This window comes from Carassius carassius, chromosome 4 (genome assembly GCF_963082965.1).
Source record: "Carassius carassius chromosome 4, fCarCar2.1, whole genome shotgun sequence".
NCBI lineage: Eukaryota > Metazoa > Chordata > Actinopteri > Cypriniformes > Cyprinidae > Carassius > Carassius carassius.
The window spans coordinates 9,458,400-9,474,684 of record NC_081758.1 but is presented as its reverse complement, the minus strand read 5'-3'; the positions used below and the strand labels follow the sequence as shown (position 1 = coordinate 9,474,684).

Genomic DNA, 16,285 nt, shown 5'->3' with positions numbered 1-16,285 from the left:
ATGGACAGAAGTGTGTGCACTAATCAAAGCCGTAAGGTAAAAGTGGTTGGCCAAGAGCATGTGAAGCATGTGAAGAGAATGTTCAATGTTACTTACACATCATTGACTACAAATTGGATTTCTGCTCATTAATATTGTGAAAAAGACTCAGACAATGAAAAATCCTGCCCCTAGACTCTCGTTATTGGTTTAGCCAGAGCTTGTATTGATCTTATCTGATCTTGTTATTGATCAAAACATGTTTTTCATCTTATTGATAAACCGTAATCCAGTAATGGTGATGGGTGTTCCTTTCCAACATGCACTGTATGCAGTAGACCAATCACAACAGACTGGGTCATCGGACCAATCAGAGCAGAGTAGCCTCATGCTAAGAGGGGTTTGGAAAGATGAACGATTTGTTTGAGAGTCATTGAGAAATAAGGTAAATTTAAATGCATATTATAAGAAAATGAAAGTATTTTTTTCTTACGTGCATGTAAACCTGTTGTTGACGACCCAAAACCAAATTATGAACCTTTCAAATTGCATAATAGGGCGACTTTGAAAATGCATGTCTACACTGATATATAAAATGTTTGGATTCATTTTGCACTTTTTCATCAAATCAAAATAGATGCAATTTAAATCAGAGTAAAATCTAAGGTTAATTACTTTTGCCTAATCAAAAATGTATGGTATGAACATTGATCAAGACACCCTCAGATCCCATATTCAAAAGCAAAACAAATGACAGTGAAGTTTGAAGAAAAATATGTTAAATTAGAACATACGAGAACAGATAAGACCTTGGTAGAATAATCTTTTCAGCATTTAATTGCAAGATAAATTTCGGATAAATAGCATAAACCTTTACATTCTCTCTGAGAAACACTGGATTAGAGAAGAAGGGGTATCTGATTGAATTCTTCTTGATGTCCCAGAAGACCTACACTTCCCAGCAAGGTCGATACACTCTTCCCACCATGCACCTCATGGTGTCCCTTCTGATGATGGTGATGCTTGGGCTCAGGTCTGGTCCGACATCTCTGCGCTCTGTGCTGAGAAGGCTCTCGGGGAGACTGAGATGAGGGACTCCTCTGTTCAGAGATGTTAGGGTCCTCAGCAGATTGGAGTCAGCCACCACGATGATCCTGGAGTTGCCTGGTGCGGATCTCAAGGTGTTCTCCTCCAAGCTGTCACTCAACCCTTGCAGATCTGGCTCCGTGTCTTCAGCTTTGGTCATGGGGATGGCAGCGGTTTTGAAGTAGCACTCAGACAAAAGTGCAACAGAGATGAGGACAGTACCCACGGAAAGCTTCATTCTCGATCCCGAGTGTTTCTTCAGTGGTTCAGCGGTGGTCTTTCACCTGTTGTCTTGTGAGTTGGTATGATGATGGTGGCAACTTGGTCCCTTTTTATAGGCTTACCAGCCACAGTCTACAATGTGCCACGTTATCCTTAGATTCACCATTGTCTTGGTTTCTCTGGAGTAGCTATGTGGCTATTAACAAAAACACAAAATCTCATTGAGAACCTGATGAGACCACTGACAGAGCTCAAGTATTTTGTTTGGTGGTAAATTGATTAGAAATTCCTGCAACCTGGCTTGTGTTCAGCATTCAGACTGCAGGGTTCCACTGAGTGTGCATCATAGGAGGGGATGTAATTCCAGAATCCTCACACTTTGAAACAATATGAGAGGATTACAGACCTGCTGAAGAGTGCAAGTTGATAACAATTTTCTCATTAGAATCACAAGACAAAGTCATCAAAAGAGGCTCTAGCCCTAGTAGCCCAAAGTAAAGATCAACACCCAGCAGGAGGTTGTATTATTTGATTTGAAGAATTGCTGCTGATTCATGACAATGATACAGGTGTTTCAATTAGTATCAAGCATCATTTCAGTGCAGCCTGAATGGGGCTCCAGCTGGTTAATGCTACTTGATATAGAAAACATCTATTCATTCATCTTACTCTGAACTCACTGAAATGAACCACATTGGCCGTTTTTTTATTTATTTATTTATTTATTCTACATATTGTATGACGTATAGAGTCCTTAAATGCTAAAACATGAGATTTTCTTGAAATGTGAAAATAATAATAATATTAATAATAATATTAATAAAACATATATTTTTTTAATCTTACCAGGATAATCATAATCATAATGTATCTTAAAAAATGAGTAAAACATTAGCGATTTAAATTATCCCATTTTTACTAAATATAAAAATAAAATATATCCAGTTAAATGCAGAATAGTAATCCATACAAAGAAAAAAGTCTTTACCACCTACTAAACAAATAACCACTGAGTTACTGAGAAATTGTAATTTCTGCTACATCGTGTTAGATGTGAATTTCTAAAATACTTTTTAAAACGTTTTGGAAAATGCATTTTAAATTCCCCTATTCTCAAAAATACGCATGCATTTTGTGAGAATCAGAATCAGAATGAGCTTTATTGCCAGGTATGTTTACACATACAAGGAATTTGTTTTCGTTTTAGAAGCTCCGCAGTACAACAGAATGACAGCGACAGAACATAAAACACATAATAAAAGAATAAAAAAAAAAATACAAATAAGTAGGTAAGGAATGACAATATACAAATTGACAATTGTAGGCAGATATATTACAAAAAGTAGTTATGTATGAACAAGTATATTATGTGCAAAATTTAAGTGTACACTAAGTATGTGTGTTAGATAAATAAGTGTATGTGTATATAAATATAAAGTGTAGTGTGTTCCACAGTTATTATCAATTGTTCATTAGATGGATTGCCTGAGGGAAGAAACTGTTCCTGTGTCTGGTCGTTCTGGTGCTCAGTGCTCTGTAGCGTCGAACAGATGGCAACAGTTCAAAGAGGGAGTGTGCTGGATGTGAGGGGTCCAGAGTGATTTTGCCAGCCCTTTTGCTCACTCTGGATAAGTACAGTTCTTGAATAGATGGGAGGGTTGTACCGATGATTCGCTCAGCAGTCCGGACTACCCTCTGTAGTCTTCTGAGGTCAGATTTAGAAGCTGAGCTGAACCAGACAGTTACTGAAGTGCAGAGGATGGATTCGATGATGGTGGAGTAGAACTGTTTCAGCAGCTCCTGTGGCAGGTTAAACTTCCTCAGCTGGCGAAGGAAGAACAACCTCTGCTGGGCCTTTTTCACAATGGAGTCAATGTGAATGTCCCACTTTAGGTCCTGAGAGATAGTGGTGCCCAGGAACCTGAATGACTCCACTGCAGTCACAGTGCTGTTCATGATGGTGAGTGGGGGGAGTGCAGGGGGGTTTCTCCTGAAGTCCACAGTCATCTCCACTGTTTTGAGCGTGTTAAGCTCCAGGTTGTTGAGAGTGCACCAGACAGCCGGCTCTTTAACCTCCTGTCTGTAAGCAGACTCGTCACCGTCCTGAATGAGGCCGATGAGTGTGGTGTCATCTGCAAACTTCAGGAGCTTGACAGAGGGGTCCTTAGATGTGCAATCGTTGGTGTACAGGGAGAAGAGCAGTGGGGAGAGAACGCAGCCCTGGGGAGCTCCGGTGCTGATTGTACGGGTGCTGGATGTGTATTTTCCCAGCCTCACTAGCTGCTGCCTGTCTGTCAGGAAGCTGTTGATCCACTGACAGACGGAGGTGGGCATGGAGAGCTGAGTTAGTTTGGGCAGGAGGAGGTTTGGGATGATCGTGTTAAAGGCCGAGCTGAAGTCCACAAACAGGATCCTCACATAGGTCCCCGGTCTGTCTAGGTGTTGCAGAACATAATGCAGTCCAATGTTTACTGCATCGTCCACAGACCTGTTTGCTCTGTAGGCAAACTGAAGAGGATCCAGCAAGGGTCCAGTGATGTCCTTTAGGTGGGCCAGCACCAGTTTTTCAAATGACTTTATGACTACAGATGTTAAAGCCACAGGCCTGTAGTCATTTAGTCCTGTAATTTTGCATTTCTTTGGGATGGGGATGATGGTGGAGCGTTTAAAGCATGAAGGGACTTCGCACAGCACCAGCGATCTGTTGAAGAATTTAATCTTTCATGTCTAATGTACCCAGTCTTTCCTTCTTATCTTCAGATTTTTGATCTACCTCCAAAACCCGATGAATTTTTAAGACTTCTATTTAAATCCCTCATTTAAAATTGCAATAGTCTCAGAATTGTTCTCAATAGGATAATTACTTTATATGTCAGCTGAATTCCACTTTGCTTTTAAATAAGAATGTTGACCCTTTTCCGGCCGTTTGGCTGGCATTTTCTATAATCAAAGGCCATGTCACACTGTACTGTAAAAGCAGAAATGTCAAAAATAATTAGAAGCAAGGCTGGTAATAGAACAACTAAGAGAACAAGATAATCTAAAGCAAGAGATTATTCAGCTGTGCAAAGTCACAAGTTCATCTCTTCGAGATAAAAGACTACAAATTAATAAATATAATTTTTTAAGGCAAATCTTTCATATCAAGAACTACAGAAACAAACAATTAATATTACAAAACATCATGTAGAGCAGTTTTAGCAATTTTTTACTATATGTACATTTCAAAAACCTTTAAAAAACTCTAAATGTACTTTCCTCTTGTGTTGAGGGATTTTGAACAAGGCTGGACTTTTTGCCACTACATTTCCTCTCCCAAAGGGTGTTTCCGTACATGGCAATATGATGAAATTAACTTTCTCACTCAAAATAAATGGAGAAAAAATGAACAGTAGAGTTGATTGATTGTGCAGATGTACTGCAGGAGATATTTGAATGACTGGTTTGCTCTTTGTGGGATCATTTACAAAGATTTTATTATGGCCAGACTGGTCAAAATGCAGGAAGCACATTATTCTCTTGAAAAAAATAAAATAAAAAAAACTTCTAAAAACACACTTTGCATACTTGTAGTATAAATACAGCATAATTAGTGTGATCACACTGAAAATCCCTACAAGAAAAAGTTAACTTTAAAACACCTGATTGATGCACTAAATAAACATGGAATATTGAACACTTTAATAACAGCTTTAATTACATAGTAAAAGGAGAGGTGACATCAGACTCTGATGCTGAATGACAATATAACTATCTTAAACAATAGCATTTAGTATAGTGCATAGTTTAAGCGCATTGTGTATTGTGTCTAATGTGAGACACTGCTACTGTTTTGCTACATACTGTATGTACATAATACCTTAAAGGCCCATTTACACCAAGACTGATAACAATAAAGAAAACTATAATGAAAACTATATTCATGTCCACACCGACGCTCAATAACAATCTGTTTATTTTAAGCAAATGCTGCAGGTCATCTGCGCTTTAAATGCTCAAGCTCTTTAAATTGATCTAATTGATTGTCAATGTTTTTTATCATTCTTCAGCTGGGGAAAAAAAAATAGTTCTGAAAGTGATTCCAACGATATTGTTCCCCAGTGTCATTATCATTTTATATTCAGAATCTTTTAAAAAAATATTTATCTTTCTCATTATCATTATTGTTATCATTATTGTCCTTGGTGTGAACGGGCTTTAAAGAAAAATGTACTGAATCTCAAGTTGTTCCAAAGCTATATGAGTTTCTTCTGTAGACTGCTAAAAAGATGGGTCTCGGTCTGCTTCCAACCAATGAACTCTGGTGCGGTTCGAATGAAATACGAATGCTACATGGACCAAATACATCTAAACAAACCAAAAACAGGAAGAAATGACAGAGACATTCTCGTCAGTGAAGCAATGGCGGACTGTGTTCAAGTCGCTGTGAACTCGCCCAGGGCGGTTCTATGTATAATTGGCAGTGTCTGTCAACTTTTGTGAGTGAGGCCTGTGTCTAATGTGACGTCACATTAGCAGTAATGCTGAAAACAGGTAGTTGGGAGACACTGCTTTTTACTAATGGGGATTTAAAAAAAAAAAGGATTGGGTGGATTTTTATCATTATAGGGTGGTTGTGTACATACACTGCCAACAAATATATGTCCCGGCAACATGTGAAAGTGAATTTTGCATAATAGGTCCCCTTTGAATCAAAAAATGTCTCTGAATAAGAGGTTTGCACTGGCCTTAAACACTCTATTACTCTTCACTGTTTCAGAGGATCAATTCTAATGCACTGATGCTAGTCACAATGTGTCTCAATAGTACAAGTGATGATTCTTAACTATTTTCAGAAAATCATATTGTACAAACAAGGATATATAACATAGCATTGTTCATATTAAACAGTTGCATAGTTCGTAATGCTTTTAAGTTTTTACTTGTGTATGTTTTAATGTCAAAATCATTTTAAAAGCAAACGACAAGCAATTATAATAATTATTTCAAATATAAATAAAACATTTTTATTTGCAAAATAAAATCCAAATATCTAAATAAGATTTATGATACAATGACTGACCTACATTGAAAGACGCAACCATAACTGTGAAACAAGATTCTGGGAACCACCCAGAACACCCTGCCCTGAGAATCATATATCAACACCCTGGCGATGCCCTTTGCATGATGTGTTTTGCAGGGACAAAAACTATTCTAATTTTCTTATGAGAATGTAGTAATCTAGTTCGAATGGCTCATTTCTCAAATAGATATGTTAGTTATGGAGGTTTACAGGTACTGTGTATCAAGGCATGTTATGGCAACTGTTGTCGCAACAGCTCTCAGTATGTTTAAAAAAGTGTGTTCTCATGCGCACTCGTGTGTGTGTGCGTGTGTCATGGGCAGGTGTTTGTGGTTTGGTATTTATTTTTTTTTGAGGACAGCTGCAGGCCATATGCTCAGAACAGAGCTGTTTCTACAGCTATAAATTGAGGATGGAACAGTTGAAGAATTTTAACCATGCTCTGTCTAAATCCAACTGGACTGTAACCCTGTGTCCATTGAGCATAAATGAAGCAAAGCTCTGCTAATCTGTTTAGAGAAATCTAATGGCTGTCACTAGCGGCACCAAACCCACTTGCTTTGTTTGTCTCCACCACAGTGATACAACAATACAATCAAAATGCTTGCTTTGAGTATAGTTCTTAAACTAAAACCAATTAGTTTAAGAACTCTAAGAGAACTCCAAAGCCAGTTTTTAGAATTCAACCAAATTAGACAAATACTAGTCTGCCTTTGTCAGTTCTTCTCGCTTTTTGCTTTCCCTGGCACTCTGAGCACACACAGACCACAGCTGAAGGTGTTTGTGTGCTATAGAATCGGCCTGTTAACAGTCTTACCGCCACACCTCACCATCCCAACCGGAGAAAAGAGTCTCCGAGGTTGTAGACTCTGCTACGAAATGTGCACACCAGCTGACTATACCAGTAGTTGCCAAGCAAAACACAAGACCCTCGTTCAGGGGCCGGAGGAAAGGCAGCTTAGCCTCACTTGGAGAGGAGACAGTGCTTCGCACATAACCTGAACCCCCACTCGGCCCACGGCAGCAGAACTTTGTTAAAACAACACGAAGCAGGCTGCACTGTCGTCCGAGCTGAAGTGTTATTCCAGCTAGGTAAATAATAGAGCTCCCTTCTTCGTGTGATGAATAGCACATATTAACAGCCAAAAATTCTATTAAGTTCCTGAGATCCGTGTGCGGTGGTTTGCTAAAAGCCAATACGATGGAAATGAGCACACTCATTCTTTTACGTTCACATCTTTATTCACTTCATGATCATATCCGAAGACACAATACACAGCCGTGTCCTTCAGTGGTGAATGAAAATGTTCAAAGGTTATAATGTTAATATGAAGTATGTGTTTTGACAGCTCCTAGTATTGTACTGTCTCGGCTGGGTTGAGGACCATATTTATTGATACCACAATAATAAATGTATCAATTCTAAAAACAAAGAAACTGTAAAAATACTGTTGTAAATGTGAGGCATAGTCATTTAGGTTTAAAGTAATGCTCTGCCTGAGAAGGTACCACAGAGGTTTAGTGAAGTAATAAAATACTTTTCCAAGTTTCAGGTTTTCCAGTTTGCTCAATAATGTTTGTGTAACCGTAATCAGTGGAGTCTAGAAACTCTAAAATCAAAAAGAAGGCATATTCACAATAAAATGTCCATTCACATTAATGGAAAATCAACTCAGTACTCAACAGGTTTTTGTTCAGGACATATTTTTACATTGGACACCAAGTGTGGACTCAGCATAGTACCAGAATTATATATTGTACAAAAGTATACCAAAAAGTCCTTAAATACAATTATTGTGGATGAAGGAATTTTTGAGGATGAAGGAATGTCACACATGCTGTCTATATTGGAATCTGCCTAATTTAAAACTTAACTTACTTAGGTTATACTTTATACTTTATACTTTAAAACTTAAATACTGAGTTTCCAACTTGTAATACTCTAATTTGTTAAATACTATTTTTTTTTCTCAAATTGTATGGTTTGGTACAAACATATCATTCTAATTTAATGTTAATCAACTTTTCCATAACCCAAACACATTTATACAAAGTAAAAATATCATTTATTTTAAAGGCCATGCAAAAATATGTGGTTAGTTGCATTTTATTATTTGCATTTAGCACAGACCAAATTATGATCCAGTTTAAGTTGGTAGCATAGATGCCATCAGCTTACATCTAACCACGTTCCAAAACAAATATACCAGCTTAAGATGTAGTTACCAGCAAAAAATCAAATTTTAAGCAGTCAGTAATAACCAATTGACTCAAACATTGTTCTGGATGCAGTGGAAGCAGGAAGTAACACAATCATTGAAATTGCAGCTGTTGTAACAGATCATGTTTCCATGAGTTGCAGTTGGATGGGTGAGTATGTCAACACTTTTTTAACAAAACATTTATGGACCAAAATTCTGTTTTGTATGGAAAACCAGCTCATTTAAGTCTGAGTCCAGGCCGAGACCTGAGTAGGTTGAGTCAAGGCTGAGACATAAGGAAGGTCCGAATAAAGTATTAATAAGGTTTGTGTGTGTGTGTGTGTGTGTGTGTGTGTGTGTGTGTGTGTGTGTGTGTGTGTGTGTGTGTGTGTGTGTGTGTGTGTGTGTGTGTGTTGAATGAAGCCTGGTTTCATGTCAATGTCACACGAACCTTCGTAGCACTCATACATACTGTTCTTTGGTTTAGAGATCAGATGGGACAGAGCAAATCGGCACAGACCACAAAACATATCCATAGTGTTGTAGTACTCAAATCTGGAGTCAAGAGTGAGTCCAAATGCTCCTGAGTCCATGGAAAGACCAAGACCATAAAAACTCAGACTAGAGGGAGAATCAAGACAGTGTCTGAATGTTGAGTGCTACAACATAGAAAAACATCAAGTAACATTATTTATTTATATCGAATTTATGACATGTATTTATACAATACAGACTGTCAAAGCAGCTTCACAGTAATAAACAGAAAAACAACAGTATCAGTGTAGCAGAATCCATCAAGTTAAATATGAGCTTTAAAACAGCTCTACAGAAGACAATAGTGTCATTATTCAGCACAAGTCAGTTCAGTGGTGATTCAATTCAGATCAGTGACATTATTGATTTGTGTTAATGTTACAAAGTTTGTGTCAGTATCCAGTTTAATCCAGTTCAAATGTTGTTTGACAGTTCTCATCAGTGCAGTTGAATCAATAGTATTACTATTAAATAACTATTAATTTTTTAATCCCCAAATGACCAAAAAAAAAAAAACCAACCCTTTAATTCACCATCAATGAAGTAATGCTGCATTATTTCCACACAGTTTTTAGTAGTGTTTGCTAAGGCTCAGGCTTAGCAGCCACAAACAGTAGAAGTACACTATCAATCAACCACAACACACTAACATCATGGTGGTGAGTTTTGCATGGACAAGCATCACTCACAATATCTGAAAATGAACCTAAAGGATTATTCTTCTAAATTTAACCTGTTATGACCTGCATATGTATGGTATTCCAAAAAAAAAGAAACAAAAGAAAAGCCAAACACCGCGTGGTGTGTTCAAAATAATTAAAGGCAACATGAGGATTAGATTCCTAGACAAAATTCATTACAAAACAGTTCCTGTAAGTGGTGAATTTATGTGTGTATGTGTCTTCATTATACCTCTTATGTCTGACACTCAGTGCAAAGCCACAGAGCATTTAACAGGAAAAGAGGAAGAGGTCAAGTGATGAGACTCAATCGGCTTCTGAACTGTCTGTCCATAAAGCAAAGGAAGAATTAATTAAGGTTGGGCAAATCTGATTCCAGACCAAATCCTGCCAGTGTGAATGACCACACATAAGACCCACTGTGAATTCTGGGTGGGGAAATGTTGTTTTAAGCTCCTGGAGTGTTAGAAAAAGTGCAGTTTGAAAAAGTTTTGCACATACTCTCTGGCTAATAGACATCCTATTTTTAAACTGGAGCAAATAGTAATGAACCTTGTCACTGGGAGGATCGACATTTTGAAGCTGCTCAGTGGCCCAGAAGTAGTGACGTGTTGACAGTTTTAGAGAACATTGCTTGTATGGTACAGTAGTTGTTTGGTGAGAGAGACTCGGAAAAGAATTGACAACACCAAGTTTGATAAAGTCCAAAGCCCCTAAAGCTATGGGGCTAGGAAAATAAATTGTCCCATTTTGACTTAATTGGGTTATTTAGGATCTCATAAGGAAAGGAAAATACCAACTGAACATCTTTAATATCTTTTTAATATCTGAGATAAGGCTGATAGTTAAAATAAACATAACAGATAGCTCAATGAAGTCTGCAGTCCAATGAAAGCAAAATCTCTGAGCACTACAATTCACCTATGATATAAATTCCATTAGGAATTCAGTGAGCATTTCTATAATAGTTTTTAATTAGATGGTCATTTTTAGGCTGTAAATATTCAGATTACAAATTTTTTTACAATATTTTGTATAAAAGCAGTGAATCAGTCAGTGAAGATATATTTGTGATTCTGAAAGAGCTGGTAAAAGACGTTTTCAAGTTTAAATTTGATTTTGCCCACATTTTTCATTGTGGTCTTTGAAAGTTCCGAATAAAATACTGATTTATGTAAAGCCTAGCTCTAAAAATAAAATGGTCTGAAATTTGGTCAGAATTATACAGATTCTGTGTTTCGTTTACTTTCTATCAATCTATCTATGCATTTCCTCAGTAAGCATGAAATTCGGTCACTATTCTAACCTCAGTTCAACATTTAGGAACCCACTGGCTTATGGTTTTGGGGATGAGTTCAGAGAAAGTACAGTGTACAACATTCAGCACAGTGCATAACAAGCTTCTGTCTGAAAGTGACTTAACAGAATGCACCAGTTCAGCTTTCTCTAAATGTTAGGTTCCTGGATGCAAGTCCTATCCATTTATCGTTTGGGGAAATGCCTGGTGACATCCCATTGAGTGTTGTGAAAACTGATCCACTATATGCCAATGATTACATGTCTCATACAGATGTAGCATATAGAATACAGACAGACAGAAAAAAAAGAAAAAAAAAGATGCTTTTTTTAAAGATAATTATTTTGTGTATTTGGTGTGTAACAGAATATGTTGACATGCTTTAATGTTCAAAAAACACATTATTTTTAAAATACTGTACATTATTGTAGGCCCTCTATGCCCCATCTCTCTCAAACGCATTGTTTTCCACAAATTCTGAAGTCCCTCCTTCCGACAAGCTCAGTCTTGCTCTGATTGGCCAGTTTACCCAGTGCATTGTGATTGGCCGAACACCGCAAGCGCTTGTCTGAAATGTAACGCACCTTTCCATAATCGTGTGCTTCATCTTTCAAAATAAATGTGAAGACAGTTAATATTAACCTGGTGGTGGATGAGGAGATACCCCCTGACAATGTAAAGTGCTTTGAGTGCCTAGAAAAGCACTATATAAATGTAAGGAATTATTATTATTGTTATTATTAATAACGTTCTTAGATTTACCATCAATTCAAATCTGAAAGGGGAACAGAGTCGCGTGACAATGCAATCAATGGAGTGATGAAGCTCGAATTTGTTTGCAGTACACAAGCCAAAGACGGTTAAGACAGCTGACTCCACTGTGATGTGATCCTGTCTCTCTCTCACACACACACACACACACACCCACGTGAGCCTTTTTGCACAGATTGGAGAGGACAAGGAGCAGAAATTGTTGGTTGCTCCTTGCAACAGCCCCTCCCTGAGGGATTGAGGCAGGAGGGACGTAATGTCTCCATTCCCTCCTTCAGGAAACTAGGGTTACATACGTAACAGAGACATTCTGTCAGCTGACCCAGGGATTAAAAATGTATTTTGCATTGTTAAAATTCCTTTTTGTTAGATTTGCATAAATCTTTTTAAAAAACGTATAAACACAGAAGACAAGCTGAACTTTTGGAAAATGATCCCATCAAAAGAATAAGGTAGCTAAATAAACAGGCATTTAACAACCTCGTTTTGTGTAAAACACAAGTGGAACATTTTATGATCCTCCCACATTTCTTGTTTCATGTGTCAGTAGAGGAAACAGTGGGAGAGCAGTGATGTAAGAATATTTATGTCATGGTTAGATTCATAGTTCTATTAAATCATTTACATTTTTATTTATCATCCAACGTTCTACATCTTTGAACATAAACTTGGCAACAAGTCTCTGACCCCAGACAAGTGGTTGTAATATTGTTTATAAAAAATTAAAGTGAGAGAGGAAAAAAACTATCATTCTGAAATGAGACAGTACCTCCATTGATCTTGTACAGGTGGGTATGGAAAGACAAATACTGTTTTACTTATTTTATTTAGCAATATCATTTTTTCATGATTCATTTTCTAATCTAGAGGTGAATGAGAAAATGTTGCATTTTCTACTTTATTTATGCAATTCTTGTTTTAATGTAATCGTAAGATATCAAGGCTGAGTTGGCTCTTTCTCTATTTTAGATTGTTGTCTCTGTGAATAAATGTTAGACAGACATGCATATGTATATTTAAATCTGTTTTCTTTCATCCATCTTTTGATTTAGAGAGACTCCTTCTGCTTAACGTAGTCATGAGTCATTACTTCTTTATCTCCACTCATCAAAGTGACTGTGTATTTTGCAATATTAAAAGACATTTTCAAGTAGATTTGCTTGAACAAGAAGTCAAACATTTCTTCAAAACTTATTGGGCCTGAAGTAAAGATGGCAGTATGCAGTTTGCGTGTTTCTATGCTACACGTGTCAGCTGAATAACTGCCATTGAGATTAACAGATAACACTCTGGGTATATTAGCACTCCGTGATTAAATGACAAATACAAGCCAACTATAGTTTTTTAACATAATGTAATTAGTGCAGGGCGATTTGATCAAAAATCTGTATATATATATATGTATATATATATATATATATATATATATATATATATATATATATATTCAGACGGTTTCATGTTTTATCATGTTATTTTCCCCTGACTGTGCCTTTATATGAATCAGAAAATCATGAAAGTTGCAGACCCACTGCACTGTAATCACAATCCTAACAAGCATAGATCAGCTCAATGACACAGTGCTGTGCCCATTATTTTGGTCAATCACTGCATGATTTCATGATGACCATTCTGAAAAAAAAGACAATTAATGATTAATAAACATAATTTAAAATGTATGTATGTATATTCACAACACTTGTAATTTCCCATTGCTACAAAATACTCACAACAGTGTAACAAGTAACAACAGTGTATGTGTATATTTGTTCATGGGTGAAGATGTGTAATATTTTCCATGTCAAGTATGACTTCCTGACTTAACAAATGTTTTAATGAAGAGCAAGTGACTAGTTAACACTTCTCTAGTAAAATTAATATCCTTGTTTTTTTTGTGGCCAAATGAGAAAATGGTTATTTGGGTGCATGCGGCAGCCTTTTTCACCCTGAGAGAGGAGAGCTCTAACTATTTGTTGAAAATCAACTGATGTGCTGTTTCTTTTGTATCAGGATGGCTTACTTTCACACAGATGTGCTGTCGGTCAGAGCTGTTCTGTCGCTGCATTCCTCTTTACAGCATAAATTAACATTGGGTAACTATGGCAGCAAGTAATTTTAGACTTCATTAATTCAGTGTTTCCCTTTGTTTTTACAAAATTTGTTTTCTCTGAGGAACTCCACAGAAAGCCTTTGAACTGGCTTAATTCCTAAACAATTTAATCTTGTCGCTTCAAGGAAAAATATATTTAAATCATTTTGTCTCACTCTGTGTGTGTGTGTGTGTGTAGCCAAAACAGTATCAATGTTTTATACTGTATTATTTAAAACCAACAGAAGGTGATTTTGACTTATATTTATTGATAAAATATTTTTTGTAATTAAACATACTTATAAACTAAAAGCTGTGACTACATTTCATAAAGCCCTGGTAAAGCATTTTTGTTACTGAGTATATATCAGTGCGCAAAGCTTTGCAGAATGACCACTTGGCAACAGCATTGACTGTGACAGAGCTGATGGTGGGCGGTAATTAAGAATCATGGGGGTGAGAAGCAGCTGTGAACATGAGTTCACACACACACACACACACACACACACACACACAGATGCAGTGCACTAAAGGCACAGATGCCAAATGGATTCTTAATGATCAGACTACGACGTCACCCCTATTTACCACAAAACTGTTGAGTGAGCAGTAATAATCAGAGCTGTATGTTCTTTAACGAGCAGACAGCGTATGGTTTCAAAGAGGGTAACACTAAATGCTTTATGACATGGGGATACTGAAAATGATGTTCTATTATTATCTTTTTTTAAACAGAGGGTTACAGTTACATTAGTAGGAACTAACCATCAGTTGGTAGCTCTTACTATAACACGCATTGTCCATTCATACAGTACAGTTCTTTTCAAAATCTTCAACATATAGTTCAACTCTAGTACACAAACTATACTTCATAAGTATGGTTAAAATATGGGGATTTTTATGTTGCTTCAGTCCTGGAGTCCATTGTAGTGGATATGAAAAATCTAATAATAAAAAGAAATAATAACAAATTAATAATAATAAAAACAAATCTTGTTTTTAAGACTTGGAGAAGAGCAAATATAAAGTTGATGAAAAAAAATATATAATAATAATGAATACTTTTAAAAAATGATAAATCAGGTCTGAGAGGGTTAAATGGTTCTGAATACTTTTCAATAGGGGTTTTTAAGGATGTGATCAATAAGGAGGTGGAGTATTTAGCTTAAGAGTTGCAGTTAATGTAGCTCTAAGAAAGAGTGAGATATTCAAGTGTGCAATTTTCTCTTTGTCTGTTTTGCCAATAAGCTGCAAAGCCCTTTGGGAAGGTGTATTGAGAGGGAAAGAGCCCTTCTGAAAGGATACATTAATATTCACAATTCCTTACAACTGAGAGTGAGACTATTTACAAGTTTTGCTAATAATGACAACACAAGAACCTGCTTTTAATTCAGTTTACTGAACAAAATATCTTACAATGTCTTGGATATACATATATATAAATATTACATTATGATAAAACTTCACTCTGTCCTCAGACTTGACAACCACCATTCAATTCTTTTGAATGAATTAAGAAAATGTCAAATACACATCACCAGTTTCCAAAAATCTAAATATAGAAAGGACAAAAAATAAGACTTTCACCAAGAAAGACCTACTTAACTGTCAGCACAAGAAATCTTAACTGTTGAAAAAAAAAAGAAACAACTATACAATTTTTGCAGTTTTAAAGCAGGTATGAAATATACCTGAATTAACCTCCCTCAAAAGGTATTATAATGCGTTGTTCCACGCAAGAGCGAGAAACCCTTGCAAACACAGAACAAATATATGAAACAGTGGCTCTGATCCTGGTGACTTCCTGTCATCAGCAGTGCTCTCAGATAACATAGACATCTGTCTTCTCTCCCAGAAGCCAATACGTTCTCATTTTGCCTTTACCCTAAAAGAGAGGAACAACACCAATCAATAGCATGCATCAAATAGCACTCAAACAGCTCACTGGAGGAACTAATCTACAAAGCAATATGCTCTTTTCATAAAGAAAAGACTAAAGAATTCTGCAAAGACAGGTGGTGGAAACTGGAGCTTTATTGTGATCCAGGCATTTTAAGTCTCAGAGTGGTATGAAAGGCCAACATCAACACAATAGAGCATTGTTAAATGTTCAGATTTCACAGGATATAGGTAGCACTGAAAGAAGTAGATATCTGAAAAAAGTGATAGGAACAGATTATTTATTGTTTTGGTGGAAAAATAACGCCTAATACCTAAAGGATTTTGTAAAGAATTTCTATAGAAAATTTCTATCAATTTTCTTGTGATTGAATTTATCCTACTGGATTGACAAAATCCTAATGGATGAACTAAAATACTGCAGTCATTGGGTATTGTTTAATCTTAATCATAATTATATTA

General features: G+C 36.5%; 2 protein-coding genes across 2 annotated transcripts in view; both read right to left on the bottom strand.

Annotated features, from left to right (window-relative positions):
- Nucleotides 1–793: 793 nt before the first annotated feature.
- Nucleotides 794–1,373, bottom strand: LOC132129445 (pro-MCH 1-like). The gene has a single exon (XM_059541061.1). It carries the CDS (start codon nucleotides 1,301–1,303, stop codon nucleotides 929–931), a length of 375 nt encoding a protein of 124 aa, XP_059397044.1. The 5' UTR covers nucleotides 1,304–1,373; the 3' UTR covers nucleotides 794–928.
- Nucleotides 1,374–15,304: 13,931 nt separating this feature from the next.
- Nucleotides 15,305–16,285, bottom strand: part of npr2 (natriuretic peptide receptor 2) — a 49,307-nt gene continuing 48,326 nt past the window's right edge. The window contains exon 22 of the mRNA XM_059546198.1: nucleotides 15,305–15,809. Within this exon, the coding sequence (XP_059402181.1) occupies nucleotides 15,747–15,809 (63 nt within the window). The 3' untranslated portion in view covers nucleotides 15,305–15,746. The remainder of the gene's footprint in view (nucleotides 15,810–16,285) is intronic.

Coding starts and splice junctions, on each gene's coding strand:
- LOC132129445 (XM_059541061.1), bottom strand. CDS start 1,303: ATGAAGCTTTCCGTGGGTACTGTCCTCATCTCTGTTGCACTTTTGTCT.